Raw genomic sequence first — 22,127 nt, forward strand, 5'->3', positions numbered from 1 at the left:
ACTCTCCAGCCCTGACCAAACTCATGCACAGGCTTAGGAATCCTGCCACCCAACTCCCCACCTTTGGCCAAGCAGCTGAGTGACCTGGGCTGGTTTTGTGGCAGACTTGGGGGTCGGGGGGGGGGGATTTCCTCCTGGAACTATGGACTCTAAAGGAGGCACAAGACCCTGCGTTTTAAATTGACCCTCTTGCTGGGAGGAATTTGTTCCCCCTGTATAACAATTCTTCATGTTCGAGTAGCACTTTATGTTTTCTGTTAAGAATTTTCATACTTACCTCATAAAATCCTCCCTACATCTCTGGAAGCTTCTAAGGCGGGAATTGGTATCCTGATTTTATGGATGAGGAAACAGGCCCAGGGGAGTGACTTGCTGCTGCTCCCCTGTCACTGGTCTGTGGCAGAGCTGGGAACAAAACCTGGGTCCCTTGACCCTCAGGACAGTGTTCTTTCCGCTGTAGCACGTGAACCAACTCAACTCCCGTCTAGTCATTCCTGCCTCCCCGATTCTGAAAACTGGTAAAGTGTGGACAGGTTGGGCCAAACTAGAAACAGTAATAGCCTAAGAATTGGTGGAAAATCAGCCTAATTCCTAAAACCCTTTGGCAAACTTGGAGTTTGTTTTCCTTTGAAATCCTGGAGCAGGGTTCCCCCAGGTGGGGTCTTCAGGATTCCTGGGACTGGGTCCTCCCTGCTGAGTGAGAACCTCAGGGAGCAGAGCCCAGGACAAGGGTGGGCAAACTTTTTGACTCGAGGGCCACAATGGGTTCTTAAACTGGACCGGAGGGCCGGAACAAAAGCATGGATGGAGTGTTTGTGTGAACTAATATAAATTCAAAGTAAACATCATTACATAAAAGGGTATGGTCTTTTTTTTCAATAGTTTTATTCATTTCAAATGGGCCGGATCTGGCCCACGGGCTGTAGTTTGCCCACGGCTGGCCCAGGATCTCCACAATGGGCATGCGTGCTGAGTGCTTTTGATAGGCACTGAGCAATGAGTGAGGCCTACTGCTCCAGGGGAGTTTTCCATCATATCTCTACTCCCAGCCCAGGACCCTACAAGCAGTAGGCTACCAGTAAACACTTTTTTTTTCACAAATGAAGAAGCATTGTGGTGCTGCAGCAAGAGTACAGGTCTCAGAGCCACAAAGCCTGACCAGTCCCAGCTCTGCTGCTAACTCACAGTGAGACCTTAGGTAAATATTTTCCTTTAAGAACCTCTGTTTGTACATGTGAAGGTGGTAGAAGACTGGTATTATCCTTAACATTCCATTAGCCTATCAATGAACTCAGGAAGAAGATCTCTTTAATATATATTAATATACATATTAATATATATATTATTGATTTCAGAGAGGGAGAAGTAGAGAGAGATAGAAACATCAATGGTGAGAGAGAATCATTGATTGGCTGCCTCCTGCACGCCCCACACTGGGGATTGAACCCGCAACCTGGGCATGTGCCCTGACTGGGAATTGAACTGTGACCTCTGGTTCATAGGTCAGTGCTCAATCACTGAGCCACTCCAGCCAGACAAAGAGGGTCTCTTAAAATTACTCCTTTGAGTTACTTACTTGGGTGGGAGGGAGAGGAAATGATCTTAAAATTAACCATTTCCTAGGAAGAATGACCTCCCCAGAGCACCAGTAAGGGCCTAAGACAGTCCAGTCCTGAGAGTTTGGCTAGAGAGCTGGCTTTTAGTTCCACTCAGATACATATACTGATCATGATAGTTGACAGTGGGCAAGGCCAAGTGCTAGGTGTTGTTGGGATGTGGAGAGAGATAAATGAGGCAGAGGAAAGATTTAGAAATAACTAAAGGTCTGATTGCCACTCTGAAGAAGCTCCTAGCCTAGTATTTAGTCTCAGCCAGTTTAGCCAGGGCCCACAGGCCAATCTGGGAGGTGGATTTTCAGACAGTTGGAGGGGAGGTCATTTGGTCATTTAACTGTTCAAAGTAGTTCCCTATTCAGGGCCCATTTGGAGGAGACTCATCCACAGAGGTGGTTAGGGTTGTGTGCTTAGGGTAGGCAGGGCTGGCCTGGCTGGGATCCTGTAGCAATACTCTGTCAGGATGGGGGATGGTGGTCAAGCTGGCCAGGGTGACAGGCATGGCAGCAAGGAGTAGCTCACAAAGTGAAAAGCTGAAGAAGCAAAGGCAGATAGAGGAAGCTGAGACAGTGCAGCAACCCAGGAACACTCCCAGTGGTCAGGGAGGGATGCATCTTCTAAGCCAGGGCCCATGGGAAGTAAAGAATTTCCTGGGAAGACCTGCCCCATCCTCACCCCAACCCCGTACAAGTTGGAGGGAATTCATGTTTAGGGATGAGTGATTCCTTTCTGTCCACTATGTGGATAATGAAGCCCCAATCCCCACAGGATCTCTGAGGGCAGTAATGTTAGGTGTTAAGACAGTAGACACCGCTGGAAGTTTGGGAAGCTGGAGGAGGTTTCTATCCCTCGGGCTGGGCTCCTGCCCTAGTTGAAAAGCCATTTTGTATTATGAGGGTGGTTTCTGTTTTGATTAATAGCTGTAAGGGAATTCAGCACCAGAGACCAGGCCAGCTGAGAAAGAAGGCTATTTGCTGCCTCCAGGCTGAGAGTATCTGGTGTCCTAGAGAAGAGGGTAAGCGCTGGGTGCCAACAGAATGACCTCTGTTTCCACATGCTGCCCAGCATCCAGGCAGGAGGTCTCCTTTCTCCACAGCCATTCTCAAGGTGCACTTCTTGTCTCCTTAGAACAGGAAGAAGAGTTGGTGCCAGCTTACCCCCAGGTCTTAAATGTCTCTCTTCTCTCCTCTGGTCTCTTTTCTCTCCTTCCCATCCCTCCTTGCCTCTCCATGTTCCACCTCTTTTCTCATTTATTTTCCCTTCCTTTTCCCCTATTACAAAAAGATGGCATGGTGCAGTGGAAAGACCATGGGTTCCAGAGTCAAGTAGACCTGGGATTGAATCTCATCTCTAGCACTTTCTAGCTGTATCATCTTGAGCAAGTCACTTTACCCCTCTGAACCTCAGTTTCCCCATCAGTAAAACAAGAATAAAGATAGTACCTGCCTCATTGGGGTGTAAGGATGAAACTCTATGACAGAAGTGGAGTCTCTGACATGATAAATATTCAGTACATAGTACACAGTAGGAGTGATTACCATTATTCTTATCTCTGTTTCCCTCTCTCCCTCCCTCCCTCTGTTTCTCTCTCTCTTCTCTCTGTTTCTATCTCTGTGTTTCTCTCCCTCTGCTTCTCTCACCCTCCCTCTCCTCCCCCCCCACCCTACCCCTATTTCTCCCTGTTTCTTTCCTTCCCTCCCCCCTCAGGCTCTCTCTAGATCTCAGAGCAAAGCTTGCTGTTCTCAGGCCTGGTTCCTATGGGCAGGAACCCCATTTGCCATTATCCAGAGCAGGAGGTCCCAACAAGGAAGACCAGAGGGACAGCTTCATGTCCCATTTTCTCCTGTGGGAATCAGGGTGAGCTGAGGCTCAGCTTACGCTTGCTCACTGGTCCCAAGGAGCCCAGGGCTGGGGTCCCTGGTACCTTTCTCTGCCCTAATAGCTCACATTCACATCCACACATGCTGGCAATGCGGCCTCTAACACTTAGTGCCTGCCCTGCTCTCCAGCTCAGCCTGCCTATGTGTACACTCACAGCGCCTTCCAGATGGAAGAAATCCCTTCCCTGAGTGGCTCTCTGGCTCTGTGCCCTGGCCCACCTGCTGCTACCTCCTTCCTAACTGGAAGGTAGTTGGTTGAGATGGGCTGTTGGGACAGGGAGGCGGGGCAGGGAAGTGCAGGGAGGCTAGCACAACAGGGGCCTAGCGCAACACCATCTTCCTGATGAAAGTCTGGGCCTCAGCCCACCCATTGCCTCAGTTCTTGCCATCCGTCCTGCCTGTCCTGGGCCCAGGCCCAGAGCTGGCTTGCTGGGCCACACTGCAGTCATGCTGTTTTTGAATTCTCTCTCTGTTTTGTTCTCTGTTCTGTGCTGTTGTGTCTCCCCGTGTCTGGTCCCCAGGATCCGGCGCTAAGAAACAGGGCGAGGACTTAGCGGATAATGACGGGGATGAAGATGAAGGTATTTGGGGGCTGCAGGGCGTGGCGGCTGGTGCATGGCACAGAGCCCCTCCCCCTCTCAATGGGGAGAAGCCCCGTCTGTCTGTCTGTCCGTCCGTTGGTGTGTTTCTGTTTCTGTACAAGGCCATTGGGCTGTTCATTCATCTTTGGCCTGGTTGGCCATTGGGCGTTCCAGGGTGATGGACATGCTGGTGGGAGCAGGAGACGACAAGCAGAGCCATGGGGAGGGCATCCTCCTCACCCCGGTTTCCCACTCATTCTCAGTCCTATAGTAGTAAGCTGGAGACAGCTTCCTCCTCATACTCTGTGATTCATGGGCACCTGCCCCTACTGAGCAGCAGGGAGAGTGGAGAGAAAGCAGGGCTGAGGGAGGGTGAGGAGATGCCTGTGTTGTGGGGAGACTGGCTCCTGGGAGAGGGGCCCAGCAGGATGTTGAACAGAGGAGTGAGGCAGTGACAACCAAAGGGGCTGGAGAATAGCCCCAGCTAAAACCTCCCCAGCCTTCTCTTAGCAGAAGGACTGGGGGCTAAAGCTCCGGGCTGAGGCCAGGACACCACAGCTCAGTTAGTGGATGGCGTAAGATCCTTGAGTGATGGCTGAACCAGTCCTCCTTCCTCCTTGGGAAAACAGGGTACGTTTGCTCAGCAGGAGAGAGCTTTCCCTTCTACCTCTGTGACCCTGCCCCCTCACCCCCGGAGGGGCCAGACAGATCAGGGGGTCTGTTGGTGGCTACTAGGGTTGTGCTGGTGTGGCTGAGTGTTGAGAGGCTCCAGGTAGAGGTGATCAGGCCAGGAGGCTCCTCCTGAATGCCCATCCCATCCCTGCCCCTGTCTGCTGAGACTGGGGAACAGCCACTTTAAGGTCCCTCATTGTATGGCCTCTGGGAGGCTCCATCTTCATTCTAATGCTGACGGGGCCAGATCTCTCAGTCTTAGTTCTGTCCTTTCATCTTCCACATCCCCAATGGCTCCAGATAAATCTGCCTGATGTCCTGGGAGAATGGGGTAAATGAGAAACCATTTCACTAAGGGTCCCCTATCCTATCTCTGCCATTCACTCCCCTTTCCTCATATTCTTCCTTGTTCTCTCCCTGTGCTACCCCTTCCCACCCCTCTTGTCTCTGTCTGCACTGGGGGGCCAGCTTCTGCCAATGGCTGTATTTCTATGGAACTGGTCTAGTCTTGGGGGTTCCAGGGCTCCCCAGCCCCTGATCTCTAAAGCCATATCAGGTCCCAGGACTTCTGGGTGCCCAGGGAAGGACTCACTTGATGCAGCCAAGGAACCAGCCCTTCCTCTTCCTTCTGCCTGCCTCCCCCTTCCCCCGCCACCTCCAGGCCTACCTAGGCCTGGCTGTATCAGGCCAGGCTGCTGGGAGGGAGGCACTTGAAACCAGAGTCTTTAAAAACACCAACATCACTGAAGTCCAAGTATCTCTGGCTGATGCTCAAGCTCTAGGCTGGGCAGCCCCATGAGTCCTGCCCTCAGAGATGGCGGTGGTGTCCTGGCACCTGGGATAGCTTTGCTACCTGCACCCCACCCCCCAGGGCTGGTGGGGGTGGGGAAGGAAGGGCATCCTACCCAGCCTGTGTCTCACCCCTTCTTCTTACAGACATCCGGGACAGTGGTGCTAAGCCCGTCATGGTCTACATCCATGGAGGCTCTTACATGGAAGGGACAGGAAACATGATTGATGGCAGCGTCCTCGCCAGTTATGGCAACGTCATCGTCATCACCCTCAACTATCGGGTTGGGGTGCTAGGTATGGTTCCCTGCTAGGTGTTTAGGAGGAAGCCTGGGTTCTCAAGGAGGGAAGAAAGAATGCTGGGGAGTCAAGAACAGGTGGCCTTGGTTTCCTAGCTGGTGCTAATGACCATAGTAAAAATGCTGTTATCCCATTACCCCTACCCAAGTAATGGGAGCTTCCCTATGTCCCCAGGCCCTTTCCTGGATGTTTCGTTCCCACTGGAAATTCAATTCAAACTTCACACCTTCTCTTAGGTCTTAAGCCAGGTCTCTGCTTCCAGACTTTTGCTTGGCTGAGTCTTATAAGGCCCATTAATTTTCTAGTGTCCTGTCCTCATCACTACACACCCACCCACAATCTCTAAACACCCTGCACATACATAGGAATTCCTTCTAGCCAATCACATATCCACACACCCACATACCTTTACATGTTCACATATGCACACTGTCCTCATTCACCCCCATGCATATGGTGATTTCTCACTCATCCCCCCACAAGCACACTCACATATCCATATACATGTAGACCCCCATATCCACATATATAGATTTCCTCACATGCACACACATTCCCCCAGCACTCCATATACACTCCACACATGTAGTCTCACTCACACACATATCTACATGCCCATATATTTTATATATCCCATAACCCTATCCCACATCTATACAGATTTCTCTCTCTCTCTCTCTCTCTCTCTCTCTCACACACACACACACACACACACACATACTCCGTGATATTGCTCCCTACACATATCTATGTCCATATGTATGCTCTACACAAAGACCCATACCCTGCACATCCACACACAAACCCCACACATATATACCTTAAATGTACATAAATATTTCTTCCATTCATACTCATATCCCCCATGCACCCCACTTCCACATTCACCCAACACCCACATACACACATATGTCCCTCACTTTCCCTATATAAACACAAACCAATATTCCCCCTTCCTACACAAAAACACCCATACCTACACATCCACACCTCCCCACCCCACACATACACAAATACTACATACATACACACACACATACACATACATACTTCATATCCCTGCTTGCACATCTATATCTACATCCCCTCACATATATACATACAGACCTCCTACACATATACCCACATGGACACATATGTCCCATATATACCTTGCATATATACATCTAATACATACATGTGTACATATTCCCCCACACTATCCCACAAATGTATACACATTCATATAGCCACATCTGCCCATTCATGCACATACAACTTTACTCACGCCCATATTCATGCACACCCACACTTATGTACCCCATATACACACACATATACATTTCTTCTACTCTATGCGTACATCCTCATACGGTCCCACATATTATACAAACACATTCTCACACACACATTTATTTTCCAAATGCTTCCTCATACACACCCACATGCCCTTCTCCACACACACTGTGTCACCCACACACTTGTTTCAGTGATTTGGGCTTCCACTATACCCCATACCTTTCTCAGTGACTGTTAATGCTTATATGTGGCAAAGGTCTTGAGGTAAACAAGTGCCTCAAAGAGGTGACTGGGCATAAAGGTCCTTGCTTCTTTTCATATGCTCACCTAGGCCTCAGAGGGCACATGCAGCCCCATATCCTTGGAGTGACATGAAGAAGTCAACTTCTTACCCCAAGGGCTTGTGTCCTGAGTTCCAGTGGGGGTCAAGGCTGTTTGTCAGGTCTGTAGGCCTGCGTGCTGAAACAGCAATTAGACATGGCTTCCTACATGGCTAGTTGGCTTATTTTAATTTGCTTTTGAGTATATTGCTTTGCCAGTTCTAATTCCAGAGGCTCTGGTACTGCCTTAATACTATATGGGATAGCAAGATACCTTTTTGGGGTTCAGGCTGGAGAAGTGATATTCCCTGGAGAAAGTGGAGCCTGTGTCCCCTTCAGTGGTATCTGGATACTGGGTATGAAGCCTGCAGGGCAGCTCCCCAGTCTGTTAATAGTCTGAGGTGCTTTGGGTTTCATGATTCTGCTGCTGCTCCTGTCTGAGCTTCCCCAGACATCTTGGCAAGGTTCTCCTAAGAAGTTCTGTCCTGTTGAGAAAGGGAATTTGAGCCTGTTGAAAAATGATGCTGTGAAGGTGGCTGGAAATACATGTACTAGGGCTGCGGAGTTCTTCAAAAATGATGAATATACAAATATAATCATACACAGATATATAGGCACACATACCCAGCAGTTTAAGTCCAAAAGTAATGTTGCTACTTTATTTTCTTAGTGAGAGTAATAGAAAACATTCAACTCAGCTGCTTCTAAAAATTATGAGCACTAGAAGATGTATTGGAAAGCACAGAGAATACTAAGAATATGCTTCAGTTCCATATTTTTGGACTGGCTAGGGATGAAGGAAAGAGAGAGGAGAGGAGTGAGGGAGAGGGGAGAATGTAAAGGAGAAAAGAACAGGATGGGGACAGAAGAGAGGAAAAGATGACAAAGAGAAAGGAGACAGGAGAGACAGATTTGCAATGTCGTTTGGGAGCTGTGGGCTGCACAGAAGGCTGTTGCTGGTGAGCACTCCCTGTGATTTGCTGATTACTTCACAACCCTAGCCGAAGCTGTCCCAATCCTTACGCTTCTGTATCAGAAGTTCTTAACCTCTTGGGGAGTCTTGGACCCCTTTGAGATTCTGATGAAAGCTATGCACTTTGCCTGGAAACACACACACACACACACACACACACACACACACACACACACACACACTTGTAGAAATGATTTCATGGATCCCACTGAAGCTCATCCATGAAACCCAGGTTGAGAACCTCCCACTTTACAACCTCCTGTCATTTGGCTAACCAGAACAGCATATCTGTGAGCAGAAATATTATTCTTTGGGCGTAAGCAGTTAATGATCAAACTAATATTACCCAAACCTCAGAAGGAGTCATAAACTAAGATTTGATCAGAAGTTCTTTACTGCTTCCTGTGTATTCTTCAGTGCCTGCTAGGAAACACAAATGTAATCAGTAAAGCCACTGGTTGGATTCTGGGTACATACAAGATGTTTTGCTTCTTGGTGCCAGTTGTAGAATATGGGTTTGTCCATGACACTTGGGGATTTTCCTCAGTTTTGCTGAGGCTTTGTTGTTTTGTTTCCCAAAGCATCCCATAACAGGTGGCCAGTTTGAACCGCAATTATAGTAAGTCCCAACTTAACATTATCAATAGATTCTATGACCTTAAGTGAAACAATGTATAAAGGTACCAATTTTAACCTTAGGCTAATTGATACAAACAAGAGTTAAATTCCTATGGCATCTTATCAACATTATAATGAAAAGATGTTGAAGGAGACAAAGTTATTTTAGGACTGCTGTATATGTATTTATTTACCCTCCTTCCCATCTGCTTCTCTGGAGCACTGAGCACAAACAGACAGCTCACTCTAAGGTGCTTCTTTAGACATCTTGGGTGATTCATGTATTTGGAGAAAGTCCAAGGCAGAATGGTAGTTATTATTTGAGAAACCCTCACTGGGCTTGAGACCAACAAAAGAAAGGGACCCCAGCAGGATATAGGATGTGGTTATCCTTGGGACTGAGGAAGTAGAGGCTTGCCAAGTTTTATTCTGGGTCCCAGAATTTAATCCTATATCCTTGCCCAGGTACCCTTCAGGCAAACTGAAAACCTGGTAAACATCAAGCCTTGAGTGGCATGGATATCTGGTTTTGATATCATTGGTGCCAGAATCCCCTGTCTTCTGTTGACAAGCAACTTACCATGCACTGCAGCATAAACTTGGGCCCAGGGAGACTGGCTCAGGTTTATTTTGGCAGTTTGTGGAGTTTGGTATTTTAGCCCTCATTCTCACATGCTTTGCATGGATGGCTGAGTTACGGGGGAGCTAGCAGTGAGTGACTGTTCTCCCAGACTGCCAGGTTTTGTGTGCTTGTGGTGGGTCATGTTTGCTGTGTCATCTTCCTGAGCCTGTTGGATATAGCACTTCAAGCAGGACTCTTGTAGTAAGGATGGTTGGCATGGCATCATCCACATGCTTCAGATCTTCTTATCCCAAGGTTCTTGGGATCTCAGAGAGCCAAGAGTGATGGTCAAACCCTCCACCTAGCCCTTTCAGTCCTTTGCTCCTAACCCAGGAAACTGGTACATGTTGGAGCAATCTACTTTCCTTCATCCAAATGCAGGCTCTTCCTAATGATTAGGACAGATGTGTTTGACACATTTCACTGAATGATACCTTCCTTGACAAAGGCTAAGGCCAAATATGCTGTTGCCCAAATGAGAGAAATGGAGAAAAGGATTTGGGGAAAGGAGGGGCAGAAGACAGGCAGGCCTAGAGAAGTACATAGTGATTTTTGCCAGAGGGTCTCAAGGTTTGGACAGCTGGGTTGAATCTTGGTCAGCATACTTCGTAAGACTTGGAGGAGCAGCTTCAGTTTGTGAATGGGCCTGGCAAAGGAGGAGCTAGTCCTGTTGTCTAGAGGAACAAGCGCTCCTCCATTCATCCTTGTGCAGGCTTTCTCTAATTCCTTCTCATTTCCTCATTGGGAACCTGAGGCTAAAGAGGGCTTGTGATTAGGTCCTGAGAGGACTAACTAAGTACTTTACATACTTAATTGTACCAAAGGTAAATTAATAACTTGAAGAGGGTGAAATGAGCTCTCTTGCAGAAGCTAGAAACAGAAGGACTTGAGAAAGACGCTGAGGAATTCTTGTGCCTTACTGAGTCTTTTGAACTCAGCTTCTGCCCGTGGACTTTCAGGACTGCCAGAGAGCTCTCTGTGAGCTGAGGGAGCCTCCTTAAACACAGCCTCTCATAAAGATGATGCCAGATGCTGTGAATGAGCTTTTCATGGTGGGGTTAAAAAAAATACTAACCTAGCCTGGCCAGTGTTGCTCAGTAGTTGAGTGTAATCCCATGCACCAAGAGGTCACTGGTTCAATTCCAGGTCAGGGCATATGTCCAGGTTGCGGGCTGGATCCTCAATAGGGGGTGTGCAAGAGGCAGCTGATCGATGATGTTTCTCTCTCATCAATATTTCTATTTCTCTCTCCTCTCTCCCTCTCCCTTCCTCTGTCTCTAAAAATCAATAAAAACATTTTTTTTAAATGCTGATCCAGATATGGGTTTCCAATATGTAGGAGCTCCACAAGTTCCACCTGGAAAGAACCCTTCTGAAAGTCTAGGGTGGGAGAAGATAGAGCCCCAAGGAGCCTAGAGATCAGGAAGAGAGTTGAAATGAGGCAGCAGAATCCATCTGAAATGAAAGCGTGTGGGGAGGGAGGATGAGGAGATATAGGACATCTCTGTGGAATAGCCAGCAGGTGGGTGGGAAGGTAGTCTCCATGGTAACAAGTGTCCACAGCAGCAAATCCCAGCAGGTGGGTGGGAAGGTAGTCTCCATGGTGACATATCTCCTGGCAGCAAATTCCACTGGGTGGGCGGGAAGACCTGTTTCTGTGGTAACGTACTGCACTGACTCCCCAATTTCTCCACCAGATGAAAAAGATGGTCTAACCCAGTGGTTTTTCAACATTAGCAGGCATCAGAATCACCTGGAGAGTGTGTTAAAAATGCTAATTGATGGGTCCCATCCCCAGAGTTTCTGATTCATTAGGTCTTTAGAGGAAGGGAATGAAAACCTGTCCTGAGAATGAGGGGAAGGGAACATCCGGGGCCCTGGAAAGAAATGGAGATGGAATAACTTGTATGGGAAGGGCAAAGAGAGCTTAGGGGTTGTTGCCTCTTAGGATCTTCACTTTCTTCAGAGAGAGAAGGAAAGGGAAAAAGAAGTAACTACAGATTTACAATGTGCTCAGCATATTAGTGATGCTTATTTATGTTCCTTTTATCCTTGTAACAACTCAGAGTATTTTTTATCCCCATTTTACAGAAGAGGAAGCTATAGCCCAGAGATGTTAAATAATTTGCCAAAAGCTACATGACTAGTAAGTGGAAGAGCCGGGACTCGAACCAAGGACTATTTGAGTCCAGGGTCCCTGCTTTTTTCACTCTATAATGCCAGGTGCTAGAACCATAACCAGGATAGTACATCAGGGCAGAGGATGCTGGGTCCTGGCCATTTTCAGTTCCTGCAGGTCTCCAAACTGGAGGCATCCCCTTCTAATGGTCTGGAGATCCATCCTGCCAAACTGGAGAATGGGTGGGAGGCAGGGAGCCGACTCTTCCTGTACTGATGGTGCTGGACTTTGCAGAAAGGAGCTCTGCTTTATACTAGCTAGGTGGATAGAACTGTGCTGCATGCTCATCCTCTGTCCTCACAGCCCCTTCTATCATACTGCAGGTTCTCCATCCCTCCACCTTCACTGTCCTCATGCCCTTTGTTGAATCCAGGTTTCCTGAGCACTGGAGATCAGGCTGCCAAGGGCAACTATGGGCTCCTTGACCAAATTCAGGCGCTCCGCTGGGTGAGTGAGAATATTGCCTTCTTCGGTGGCGATCCCCGTCGTATCACAGTCTTTGGCTCAGGCATCGGTGCGTCCTGTGTCAGCCTCCTCACGTTGTCACATCACTCTGAGGGTGAGTAGCTCTGGGAGCAAATATGAACCAGCAGAGTGCTGGCTACCCTGCACCTCAGACCTCTCAGGCTCCAGAGTGCCTAGTTCTATGCCCTGGAGCACCAGGGGAATCAGCCCACCCTCTTCTATCAGCTCAGTATACTTTTGGGGAGAAGCTGATGGGAAATGTTTCACTAGAAGAAGATGGAATTCTCCCAATGGGAGAGAGGGGAGGAGAGAATCCCACTTACAGCTTAGAAAAGTAACCCCATTCTGACATCGGAGTCTTATTTGAGTGAGTGGGGATCTATTGCCTCTCTCTGAAGGGACAAGAGTTCTTTTTGAGGCAGGGGGTCTTTCAGTTAGGGAAGGACACACGACTGCAAGGTAGAGCTCTAGGGTGGAAATTAGTTTTTAGGTGTAAGAAACACTCATTCTCTGGTTTTCTTTCTGATGAGCAAATCTGTACAAGAAGGGATCTTCCTTGAGGGGGTTGGGTCCCAGGTAAGGATTGCTAACCTGCAGGGTAGGCTTTTTCTGAGGGTAGAAACCTATCATCGGACTCGGACCTCCTTGTGGGCTGTACAGCCCTGCTAAAGGAAACTCTCATTTTTAGCCCCAAGGAAAGCCTTTCTCCTTGCTTTGTGTCCCTCTGCCAGTAACTCTTCCAAGGGGGCTGAATAGGCCCTTTTGTGCTCACAGGAAATGTTCTCATCACCTCTGGACTATAGCACATTCTGTCTCTGAGAGGTAAAGGTGCCTTTCTCTGAAGTAAGGAAATATGTGAGAGACTTTTTTTTCATTGAAATCAATCCCATGAGTTAGTGATATTCTCACAAGAAGACTTTCAGTCTCTCTTTGAAGAAGGCCTATCTCTGTGAGAGAGAAAAATCACCGGCTCTGACCTAGAAATCCTCTCTCCCTCTAGGAACCACCCCGGTGAAGGAAGTCTAAGCTGGGATCTGCACCCACCTTAGAATGTGTTTCTAGGTGATTATAATTGGAGCAGGAGTCCCTTTTCCACAAATATGGATGAAGTGACTGGCTGTGAGGGTGCCTCTGTCTGAAAAGAGGAACGAACAGTACCTCTTCTGGTTGGGACTATTTCACAGGGAGGAGAAGGCCTTCCTCAGAGTGGTGCTACACTCTGTCTCCTAGCGGGCCCATGTCCCTGGAAGTCTGGCTGCTTTAAAGATTTGTTCTCTCTGCCTTTCCTTAATTGGCTCATGGAGAATAATCTTTTGAAAAGTGAGGCTGTCTCTTAAGTTGTCATCTGTATTTCTCTCCCTCTCTTTCTGCCCATGCATCTGTCTTTCTTTTAGAGGAATGGAATTGTGTGCCTGAGGACCAGATTATCCCTTGGCGGTGTTGGGGCCAGGGAGAGAATGATACCCCCCTATTTTAGGAAAGAATCATTCATTTTTTTAGTTTGGGGGACTGGCTCCCCGTCAACTAGGGGAAAATCTGGATCTGAGGCCTCAGTAGCTTCAAGAAAAGGAAAGTCTCTGTGGACACTATGGACTGGGAGGGCACATTCCCTGGAGACTTTCAGACTCCAAGAACTTTGCCCTCAAAATCCTTCCCCAGACTCCCAGAATGTGAGGCTCTCTCCTGCTTGCATTTCTCATCTCTCATGAAAAAGACCCCTTTGTGGTGGAAGCGCCAGCTCCCTGGTGGTGCGCTGGCACAGAACTGGGCCCAGCTGGGCAGGAAGCAAGAGGGGAAGACAAGGAGAGATAAAGAGAAAGAGCATAAGGAAGCTGATGTCTGGGGCCCAAGGGGTTAATTCTTCCTGGCATGTCCTTAACCCCTAAGTTACCAACCATTGCCCCAGGACAAGGAAGCTAGAAGCAGGCAGTGGGCCAGTCAGGGAAGGGACCCAGCAACCCATCCTCTGGTTCTCACCAATCATCCCAGCCCAAAGGATTTTTACTCTTTTCCAGCCCATTCAACCCATAGGGCAGCCTCAGTAACAAAGGAATGAGGAGATGTTTGCTTTATCCCTCAGAGACAGGCAAGGGAGTCCTGGGCTGTGGGTGATAAGACAGATCTAACCTGGTGTTGCCTATCTTCTCTAGGGCTTTTTCAGAGGGCCATCATCCAAAGTGGTTCTGCTCTATCCAGCTGGGCTGTGAACTACCAACCAGTGAAGTATACCAGCCTGCTGGCAGACAAGGTGGGCTGTAATGTGCTAGACACAGTGGATATGGTGGACTGTCTTCGGCAAAAGAGTGCCAAGGAGCTAGTAGAACAGGACATCCAGCCAGCCCGCTACCATGTGGCCTTTGGCCCTGTGATTGATGGTGATGTCATCCCTGATGACCCTGAGATTCTCATGGAACAGGGTGAGTTCCTCAATTATGACATCATGTTAGGTGTCAACCAGGGTGAGGGGCTCAAGTTTGTGGAAGGGGTGGTGGACCCTGAGGATGGTGTCTCTGGCACTGACTTTGACTACTCCGTCTCCAACTTTGTGGACAATCTATATGGATATCCTGAGGGTAAGGATACCCTGCGGGAGACCATCAAGTTTATGTACACAGACTGGGCAGACCGTGACAACCCTGAGACCCGCCGTAAAACACTGGTGGCACTCTTCACTGACCACCAGTGGGTGGAACCCTCAGTGGTGACAGCTGATCTGCATGCCCGCTATGGCTCACCTACCTACTTCTACGCCTTCTACCATCACTGCCAGAGCCTCATGAAGCCTGCTTGGTCAGATGCAGCTCATGGGGACGAAGTACCCTATGTTTTCGGTGTCCCTATGGTGGGCCCCACTGACCTCTTCCCCTGCAATTTCTCCAAGAATGACGTTATGCTCAGTGCTGTTGTCATGACCTACTGGACCAACTTTGCCAAGACCGGGTAAGGAGAACGTGGGGGTTCTTCTTTGGGACCCCAGCATGCCCTCCCCTCTACTCTATCTAAATCTCTTCCATCATCTCCCTTCCTAAAGTATTCTCCAAGTCTTGCTTGGTAACCCTTTCACACATAACCCTCCGTACTTCCTCCTTTTGAGTCTTTCATGCCATTTCCTTCCCTTAAAATTTTTGCCCAGGCTCACAACTCGGTTAACATTAGTACTGAGCAGGAGTGAGAGTCATTGGCTAAACTATGGGATGCAAGGTTAAATGGCCGGAGGCTATGTGAAGTAGGAGTAAAGTACATTCAGAAAGAGCCTTTAAAGGCTCTTCGGAAAACTGGGCAGCTGAAAAGATTGATGGATGCTCAGTAGCATGTGAAAAGGAAAAGTGGCATAGCATGATCTTACAGGATGGGCATAGGGAAGGATGAGATGGTTCCATGATGCTGTGGGCAGTAGGAGTTCAAGGCTGGGGAAGAGGAGTATGGACAAAGGGGGAGGGCCCTGAAAAAGATGGAAACAGTGGGAAGTTTTAGACTGGGGAGGAGGTTTTTAGGGGTGGGTGTGAGAGGAGGAATACTGGGACCTTTCCTCATCTAGGTAGATTGGTGACCCCAGATTTTCATGTGGTATTTCAGGGATCCCAACAAGCCGGTCCCCCAGGACACCAAGTTTATTCACACCAAGGCCAACCGCTTTGAGGAAGTGGCCTGGTCCAAATACAACCCCCGAGACCAGCTTTACCTTCACATCGGGCTGAAACCGAGGGTTCGAGATCATTACCGGGCCACTAAGGTGGCATTTTGGAAACACCTGGTGCCCCACCTATACAACCTTCATGACATGTTCCACTATACGTCCACAACCACCAAAGTGCCACCCCTGGATACCACCCACAGCTCCCACATCACCCGAAGGCCCAACGGTAAGACCTGGAGCACCAAGCGGCCAGCCATCTCCCCTGCCTATAGCAATGAGAATGCCCAAGGGTCCTGGAATGGGGATCAGAATGCAGGGCCACTCTTGGTGGAGAACCCTCGTGACTACTCCACTGAATTAAGTGTCACCATCGCTGTGGGGGCCTCCCTTCTGTTCCTTAATGTTCTGGCCTTCGCTGCCCTCTACTACCGTAAGGACAAACGACGTCAGGAGCCCCTGCGGCAGCCTAGCCCTCAGAGGGGAGCCGGGGCCCCCGAATTGGGAGCTGCTCCTGAGGAGGAGCTGGCAGCATTACAGCTGGGCCCCACCCACCATGAGTGTGAGGCCGGTCCCCCTCACGACACACTGCGCCTCACTGCGCTGCCCGACTACACTCTGACCCTGCGGCGCTCCCCTGATGACATCCCACTCATGACCCCCAACACCATCACTATGATTCCCAATTCCCTGGTAGGGCTGCAGACATTGCACCCCTATAACACCTTTGCCGCAGGGTTCAACAGTACTGGGCTGCCCCACTCACACTCCACTACCCGGGTATAGCTCCAGCTCAGAACAGAGCACAGCCTATCTCCTGGCTCCCTTCCTCCCAGATCCACGAACACACATGCACACACAGACACACAGAGAAACACATACAGATATATATGTATACGCACGCACCCACACCCAACAGCAGACCCACCTGCACAAACATAGATAGACGTGGACATGCACCCGCATGTACAAAAACACAAATAAGGAAGTAAACCTAAACAAACCCTCCATATGGGGATGCAAATGAGTCCTTGGGAAACTGAGGACCCATGGGACAGCAGCTGAAGCCAGCTCCTTGAGCCTGACCGCAGACTCTCCTGGGGGCCTGAAAGCACCAGCTGGACACCCCCTTGGTGCTTGCCCTCCGCCTCTCTTGGAACCGCACCACCAACCAACTCCAGACTTGGGAGCTGTAAAGAGCAGAGTAGCTCTTTCTCCCCTAGACTTGATCTTTTTTTTCTGGTCTTGTTTTTGTTGATTTAAAAAAAAAAAAAAGGAACAAATCCTTCTCCAACCTGTGAGTGCGAAGAAGCTCCAGAAGGGAGGGCTCCAGCCCAGGTCTTTCTGGCTCCAGTGTTCACAGAATCCGACCAAGGAACAGGACCCCCAAGAAAGAAACAGATTTGAGTAAGACCACAGGTTGGAAGGAGGAAGGGGCTATGGCCGGATGGGGCTGGCTGGAGGCCATAGGGGAGAACTCTCCAGCCATCTCTGTGTCCCTGTAAAGGGCTGCAGACTGCAGAGTAGATTTGGTGAATGAGGTTCTGTGGAGTTCACGCCTCTGTCCTCGGGGTAATGCCATCAGAGAATTTCACCCCATTTTATTTACAGTCTCTTGTGTCTGTCATTTCTCTTTCAAAAAGGCAGTGTTTTTTGTTATCGTCGGCTTTTTTTTTTTTTTTAAGAAAAGTTCTTAAAACACTAACAGAAACCCATGGAGTTTGTCCTTTGTAAAAATTTTAAACACAGTGTCTTGTTATAAAAATAAAAAATCCAGTTAGCACTCCCAATTTGCCTCCCTTGCACAGGCCTTGCCCTAACAGACCTCCCAGCTGGGTGCCTCTGCAGGCTAGGAATCACAACAGCTCTCTGCCTCCTGTGCCTTTAAACTGATACATGTCTGGGCTGCGCTCTGCTGGACCCGCATGAAGGCCTCTCCAATCTTCATCAGGTTGCTGTCCCCACCCCCAGAGCCATGGGTTCCTGCTTCTGAAGCCTACTCTTAGTGCCTCAGGGCCTCCTAATGAAATAGCAAAAATAACACTTCTTTCTCCTCTGCATGCCATCACGCTGCTGCCGCCTCCATCCGTGCTGCCATTGCCACCAGGGCCACCACCCTGCCCTCATCCTGGACTGGGGGCTGGGAGGAGGTTTGACCTCTAACATGCTGAAATTCCTACTCATATCTGAATCCAATAAGGCATCAGGTCTGTAGACTCCCTTGCCTTGGGTGACTGACATCCACAGAGATGCTTGTGTCCTATTCTGGTCATTGGAATTGGAGAAGTTCATTGGGGCCCTGGGAGCAGTTTCTCTCCAGGATTATAATCAGTGACTCCCTATCAACCTTGGAGGACAGATTCAATGAGGTTCTACAGGGTTAGCATTATGGTATTTCATATTATTCTCAATGACTTGAAGGGATGAACCAGCTCAACAAGTATGACAGTTGGGTGGGGTTGCTGATATCTCAGAAACCAAGACTATAATTCTTCTAAATGACCCTGACAAAATGAGGAAGATGAACCAACACAACAGGATGATGTTCAGAGGGGATGAACACAAGGTAGTATAAGGATCAAAAGAGAGATGGGCAATGATTGACTTGACACAGTATAGTTAAAAAAGAAAAAAAAAGAACTGGGGGCAGCGTTTCAGGGTGGGTCACAGCTGAATGAGTTCATAGTGTAGAATTTATTTCTACTCTCTCCCCTTTTCCCTTCCTCTCTTCTTTCCCAAACTAACATGAACACTAGCATATAATAACACAAATATAGCATGAAGTGGCTGGGAGGTAATCAGGCTCTAAGTTTTAGAATTAGAAGTAGCCTCCGAGTCATCTGGTCCAACACACTTATTTTACAATTGGTAAAATGGGCCCAGAAAAGTCCAATGTCACAGTCAGTGTTAGAAACAGACATGGAGTGCAGTCCAGAAATATATGACCTTTCCCATGGTCCTCAATTTTTTTTTGCTCTGCCTAGCATTGGTTATGCCTTTTAAAGCATTAATGTGTCTGGCCTTTGTCAACACATTTTCAGCATATGTGGAAAAGCTGGAGAGGGTCTGGAGAAGAACAAAAACAATGTGCCAAAGGACTAGTGTGTTGTTTTTTAATTTAGAAAGGAGGAACGTGGTGAGGAAACATTAAATAATTGTAGAGCACCTACTAAGTGACAAATGCGTTATATCTTTAAAAAGTTAACTCTTAAATAAGGACAAAGCTGCCATTTCTTCTGACAATGATAGAGGGGAAAAGATGCTTAGATACAAGGAAAAACTTTGATGCTTTGATATGGATAGGAGGTGATCATGGCACTCAGTAAGTTCTCCAAAATAGTTGAAAAATGAATGAAAGACTACTACTAAGGAAAACACTGGTGTTCATCTTCCTGAAATCAGAGGGCTGGATGACATGAACTTTTTAGGTCAATTCAGAGTCTTTGTTGTTATAATCCTTTGATTGCTCCATCTCATATATTACCAAACTGGGCCTCCTCTCTTCTGGTGTGTGTGTGTGTGTGTGTGTGTGTGTGTGTGTGTGTGTGTGCCTCCAAATTAGGAGGCTCTCTATTTGGGGAGGATTTAAACATTGCCTATCCTCTAAGAACTCAAGGTCTATAGCAAACCCATCTCCAATTCTATTTGGGACCCATCAATGAGAGATTACAGTTGACCTTCATACCTTTGAAAGGTCTGTCTGGGTGGCAGAAGTGGCCTCCAAGCCAGGCAGGGTTTCAGTCAAATTGTAGTCAGTGCTATGCTGGGGTAGCTTGAGGGTTCATAGCCCCATTACTGATAGCCAGCCTTGAGCTCAGCTAAAAAACACAGCTCTTTGTTTGGAGAGGGGCTGAGGATATACTTGGATTTTATTTCCCATTGCCAAAATCATTAGTGCCTAGAATGAATGGATCCAACCTGCATTCCTAGATTTATCTGGTTTCTGTATTAGTCCTTTTGGGAGCTGGACAAAGCTATCTTGAGGTCTAAATTTGTGGTGTGTGTTAAAAGCTAGATGTTGGTCACTGTAAAAATCCCCATAGAAAGCAAGTATGATTGTCAAGACTATAGGCCTGGCCCTGTGCTAGTTTAGATACTGTGGGGGATAGAAGATACCCGCTTTGAGGTGCATACTATCAGGAAGACAAAACTGAACTATGATAAAAATGAGTGAAATGCATAATTTAGCATGTGACTTCAATTTTATGGGTAAGGTTAAAGGGGCTAGAGAAATTGCAAGACAAGCTGGGCGAGGGGGACTTTCGGGGGACATAGTAGACATTCCAAATTGGGAGAAAAGGCTCGGCCAGAACAACCACACCAGAAGGTCTAGGCATGCTTAAGTTGCAGTGAGGAACTGACCTGACTGAAGTAAAGGGTTCAAGTTAAATAGATGGACATCAGATTGGAAAGGCAGGTTAAAGAAGTCTTTATAACAGCAGAAGTGTTTGGGTGTTATCGGATGAGTCATGGGATGCCCTGACTTTTCCTTTTGCTAATGGTTTTATAGAGAGAACACAAAACCTCCTCAGCTCCTCTTTTGCTCCTTCTCTTCTGTGAGGAGAAGGATTTCTAGAGTAGAAAGGACAGAGTGAGCACCCAAGAGAAGCTCCTAAAGGCAGTTTATTCCAAACGAGCCTTTAGATGCTCTGAGTAATTTCATCTCATACTCTGGATCAATAATAGCCCAGAGCATTGTGAGGACTTGCAGCTCAGGTTGCAGGACAACTAGTGGTAGCTGTTATAATCCCATAGAAAGTGAAGAAGATGCACACTGCAACTTAGAGATGGGCAAACATGGCTCCACAGTTTTACAAATAGGAAGAGATGAATTCCATAAACTATAGATTAATACATTTAATATTGATTGAGGGCAAGAGTCTAGGACAAATGAGTAAAAGGATGGTTGGTGAGCACTTGCAAAAGGAAGTGAAGATTGCTCAGCCCCTGCATGGATTCAGGAAAAACAAATCATCCCCCACTCAGCTCATTTCCTTTGAAAGGGTGACTGGATGGGTAGATGAGGAGAATGCTACACCTACAGTGTATCTGGAGTGCAACAAAGCATTATCTTAGGATACTCTTGGGACAATATGCAGGAATATGAGGTGGATAAAGATAGGTGTGTGCAGATTCTTAACCAATTGAATGACTACACACAAAAAGGTTCTGTTTTAATGTCTCTAGATCAAATTTGAATATTACACATAGGTGGGAGAGAAAACCAAAATGACAGAATCAGAATTCATAGAGATGTCCAGAGGCTGGTATGATGGACTCACTATAGCAAAATATAACGTAACAGGGACATAACCTTTCTATGATACATTTTCCTGCTCTTATTTCCAGGTTCCTAGGCATCCAGTAAAAAGGTTTAGGGCTAAGGCAGTAAAAGATGTCCCACAGAGAACTTAGGAGCAAGAGCCCAGAGGAAGACCCTTAGAAAATATATGGGAAACATGTAAGTTTTCCTCTTACATGTTAAATACCTGGGGAGGGCAGCCTGGCACAAGACTGCAATTCCGGTGGATCAACTAGAAGAGCTCAACAATTGCAATGCAATCATTACTGGAAGATGGAGAACCCCAGGACCTCTGGGTTACAACGAACTCACCAGAACTGATTATCAATTCTGTATTCAGAACTAGAAAGACAATAGTGAGCAAGATGGATGTGGTCTTGAACCTCACAGATAAGACAAATATTCAACAAATATGTACAAATATGAAGTTTATTCCAATAAAGATTAGTCTGTGAAAAACAAGAAAGTTAGCAGTTACAAATATAAAGTCACTCATTTGAATTCCAAAATGTAATAGTATAGCCCTAACCGGTTTGGCTCAGTGGATAGAGGATCAGCCTGCGGACTGAAGGGTTCCAGGTTCAATTCCAGTCAAGGACATGTACCTTGGTTGCGGGCACATCCCCAGTAAGGGTGTGCAGGAGGCAGCTGGTCGATGTTTCTCACTCATCAATGTTTCTAACTCTCTATTCCTCTCCCTTCTTCTCTGTAGAAAATCAATAAAATATATTTAAAAAAACAAAATGTAATAGTATCAGTGTAGGATGTGAGAGATGTGGCTTAGAGGGTTTTTAAGTAAATGAAAGCTTATCATGAGCCATGAGTCAAAAGTATAGTTTGGCCCTAGCTGGTTTGTCTCAGTGGATAGAGCGTCAGCCTGTGGACTGAAGGGTCCTGGGTT

General features: G+C 47.5%; 1 protein-coding gene across 4 annotated transcripts in view; it reads left to right on the plus strand.

The window, feature by feature from the left end:
• Nucleotides 1–21,816, plus strand: part of NLGN3 (neuroligin 3) — a 36,567-nt gene extending 14,751 nt beyond the window's left edge. For 2 of the 4 annotated variants that reach the window (XM_006767936.2, XM_006767937.2), the window contains 5 exons: nt 4,015–4,074; nt 5,683–5,832; nt 12,199–12,384; nt 14,441–15,230; nt 15,867–17,604. In XM_006767936.2, the coding sequence (XP_006767999.1) occupies nt 4,015–4,074; nt 5,683–5,832; nt 12,199–12,384; nt 14,441–15,230; nt 15,867–16,710 (2,030 nt within the window). In that variant the 3' untranslated portion in view covers nt 16,711–17,604. Of the gene's footprint in view, nt 1–4,014; nt 4,075–5,682; nt 5,833–12,198; nt 12,385–14,440; nt 15,231–15,866; nt 17,605–17,732 lie in introns of those variants that run through there. The other 2 variants (XM_015566683.1, XM_006767938.2) reach the window with 2 other exon arrangements.
• The last annotated feature ends 311 nt before the right edge of the window (nt 21,817–22,127 follow it).

Source organism: Myotis davidii, unplaced genomic scaffold, assembly GCF_000327345.1.
Source record: "Myotis davidii unplaced genomic scaffold, ASM32734v1 scaffold1983, whole genome shotgun sequence".
NCBI classification, from domain to species: Eukaryota; Metazoa; Chordata; class Mammalia; order Chiroptera; family Vespertilionidae; genus Myotis; species Myotis davidii.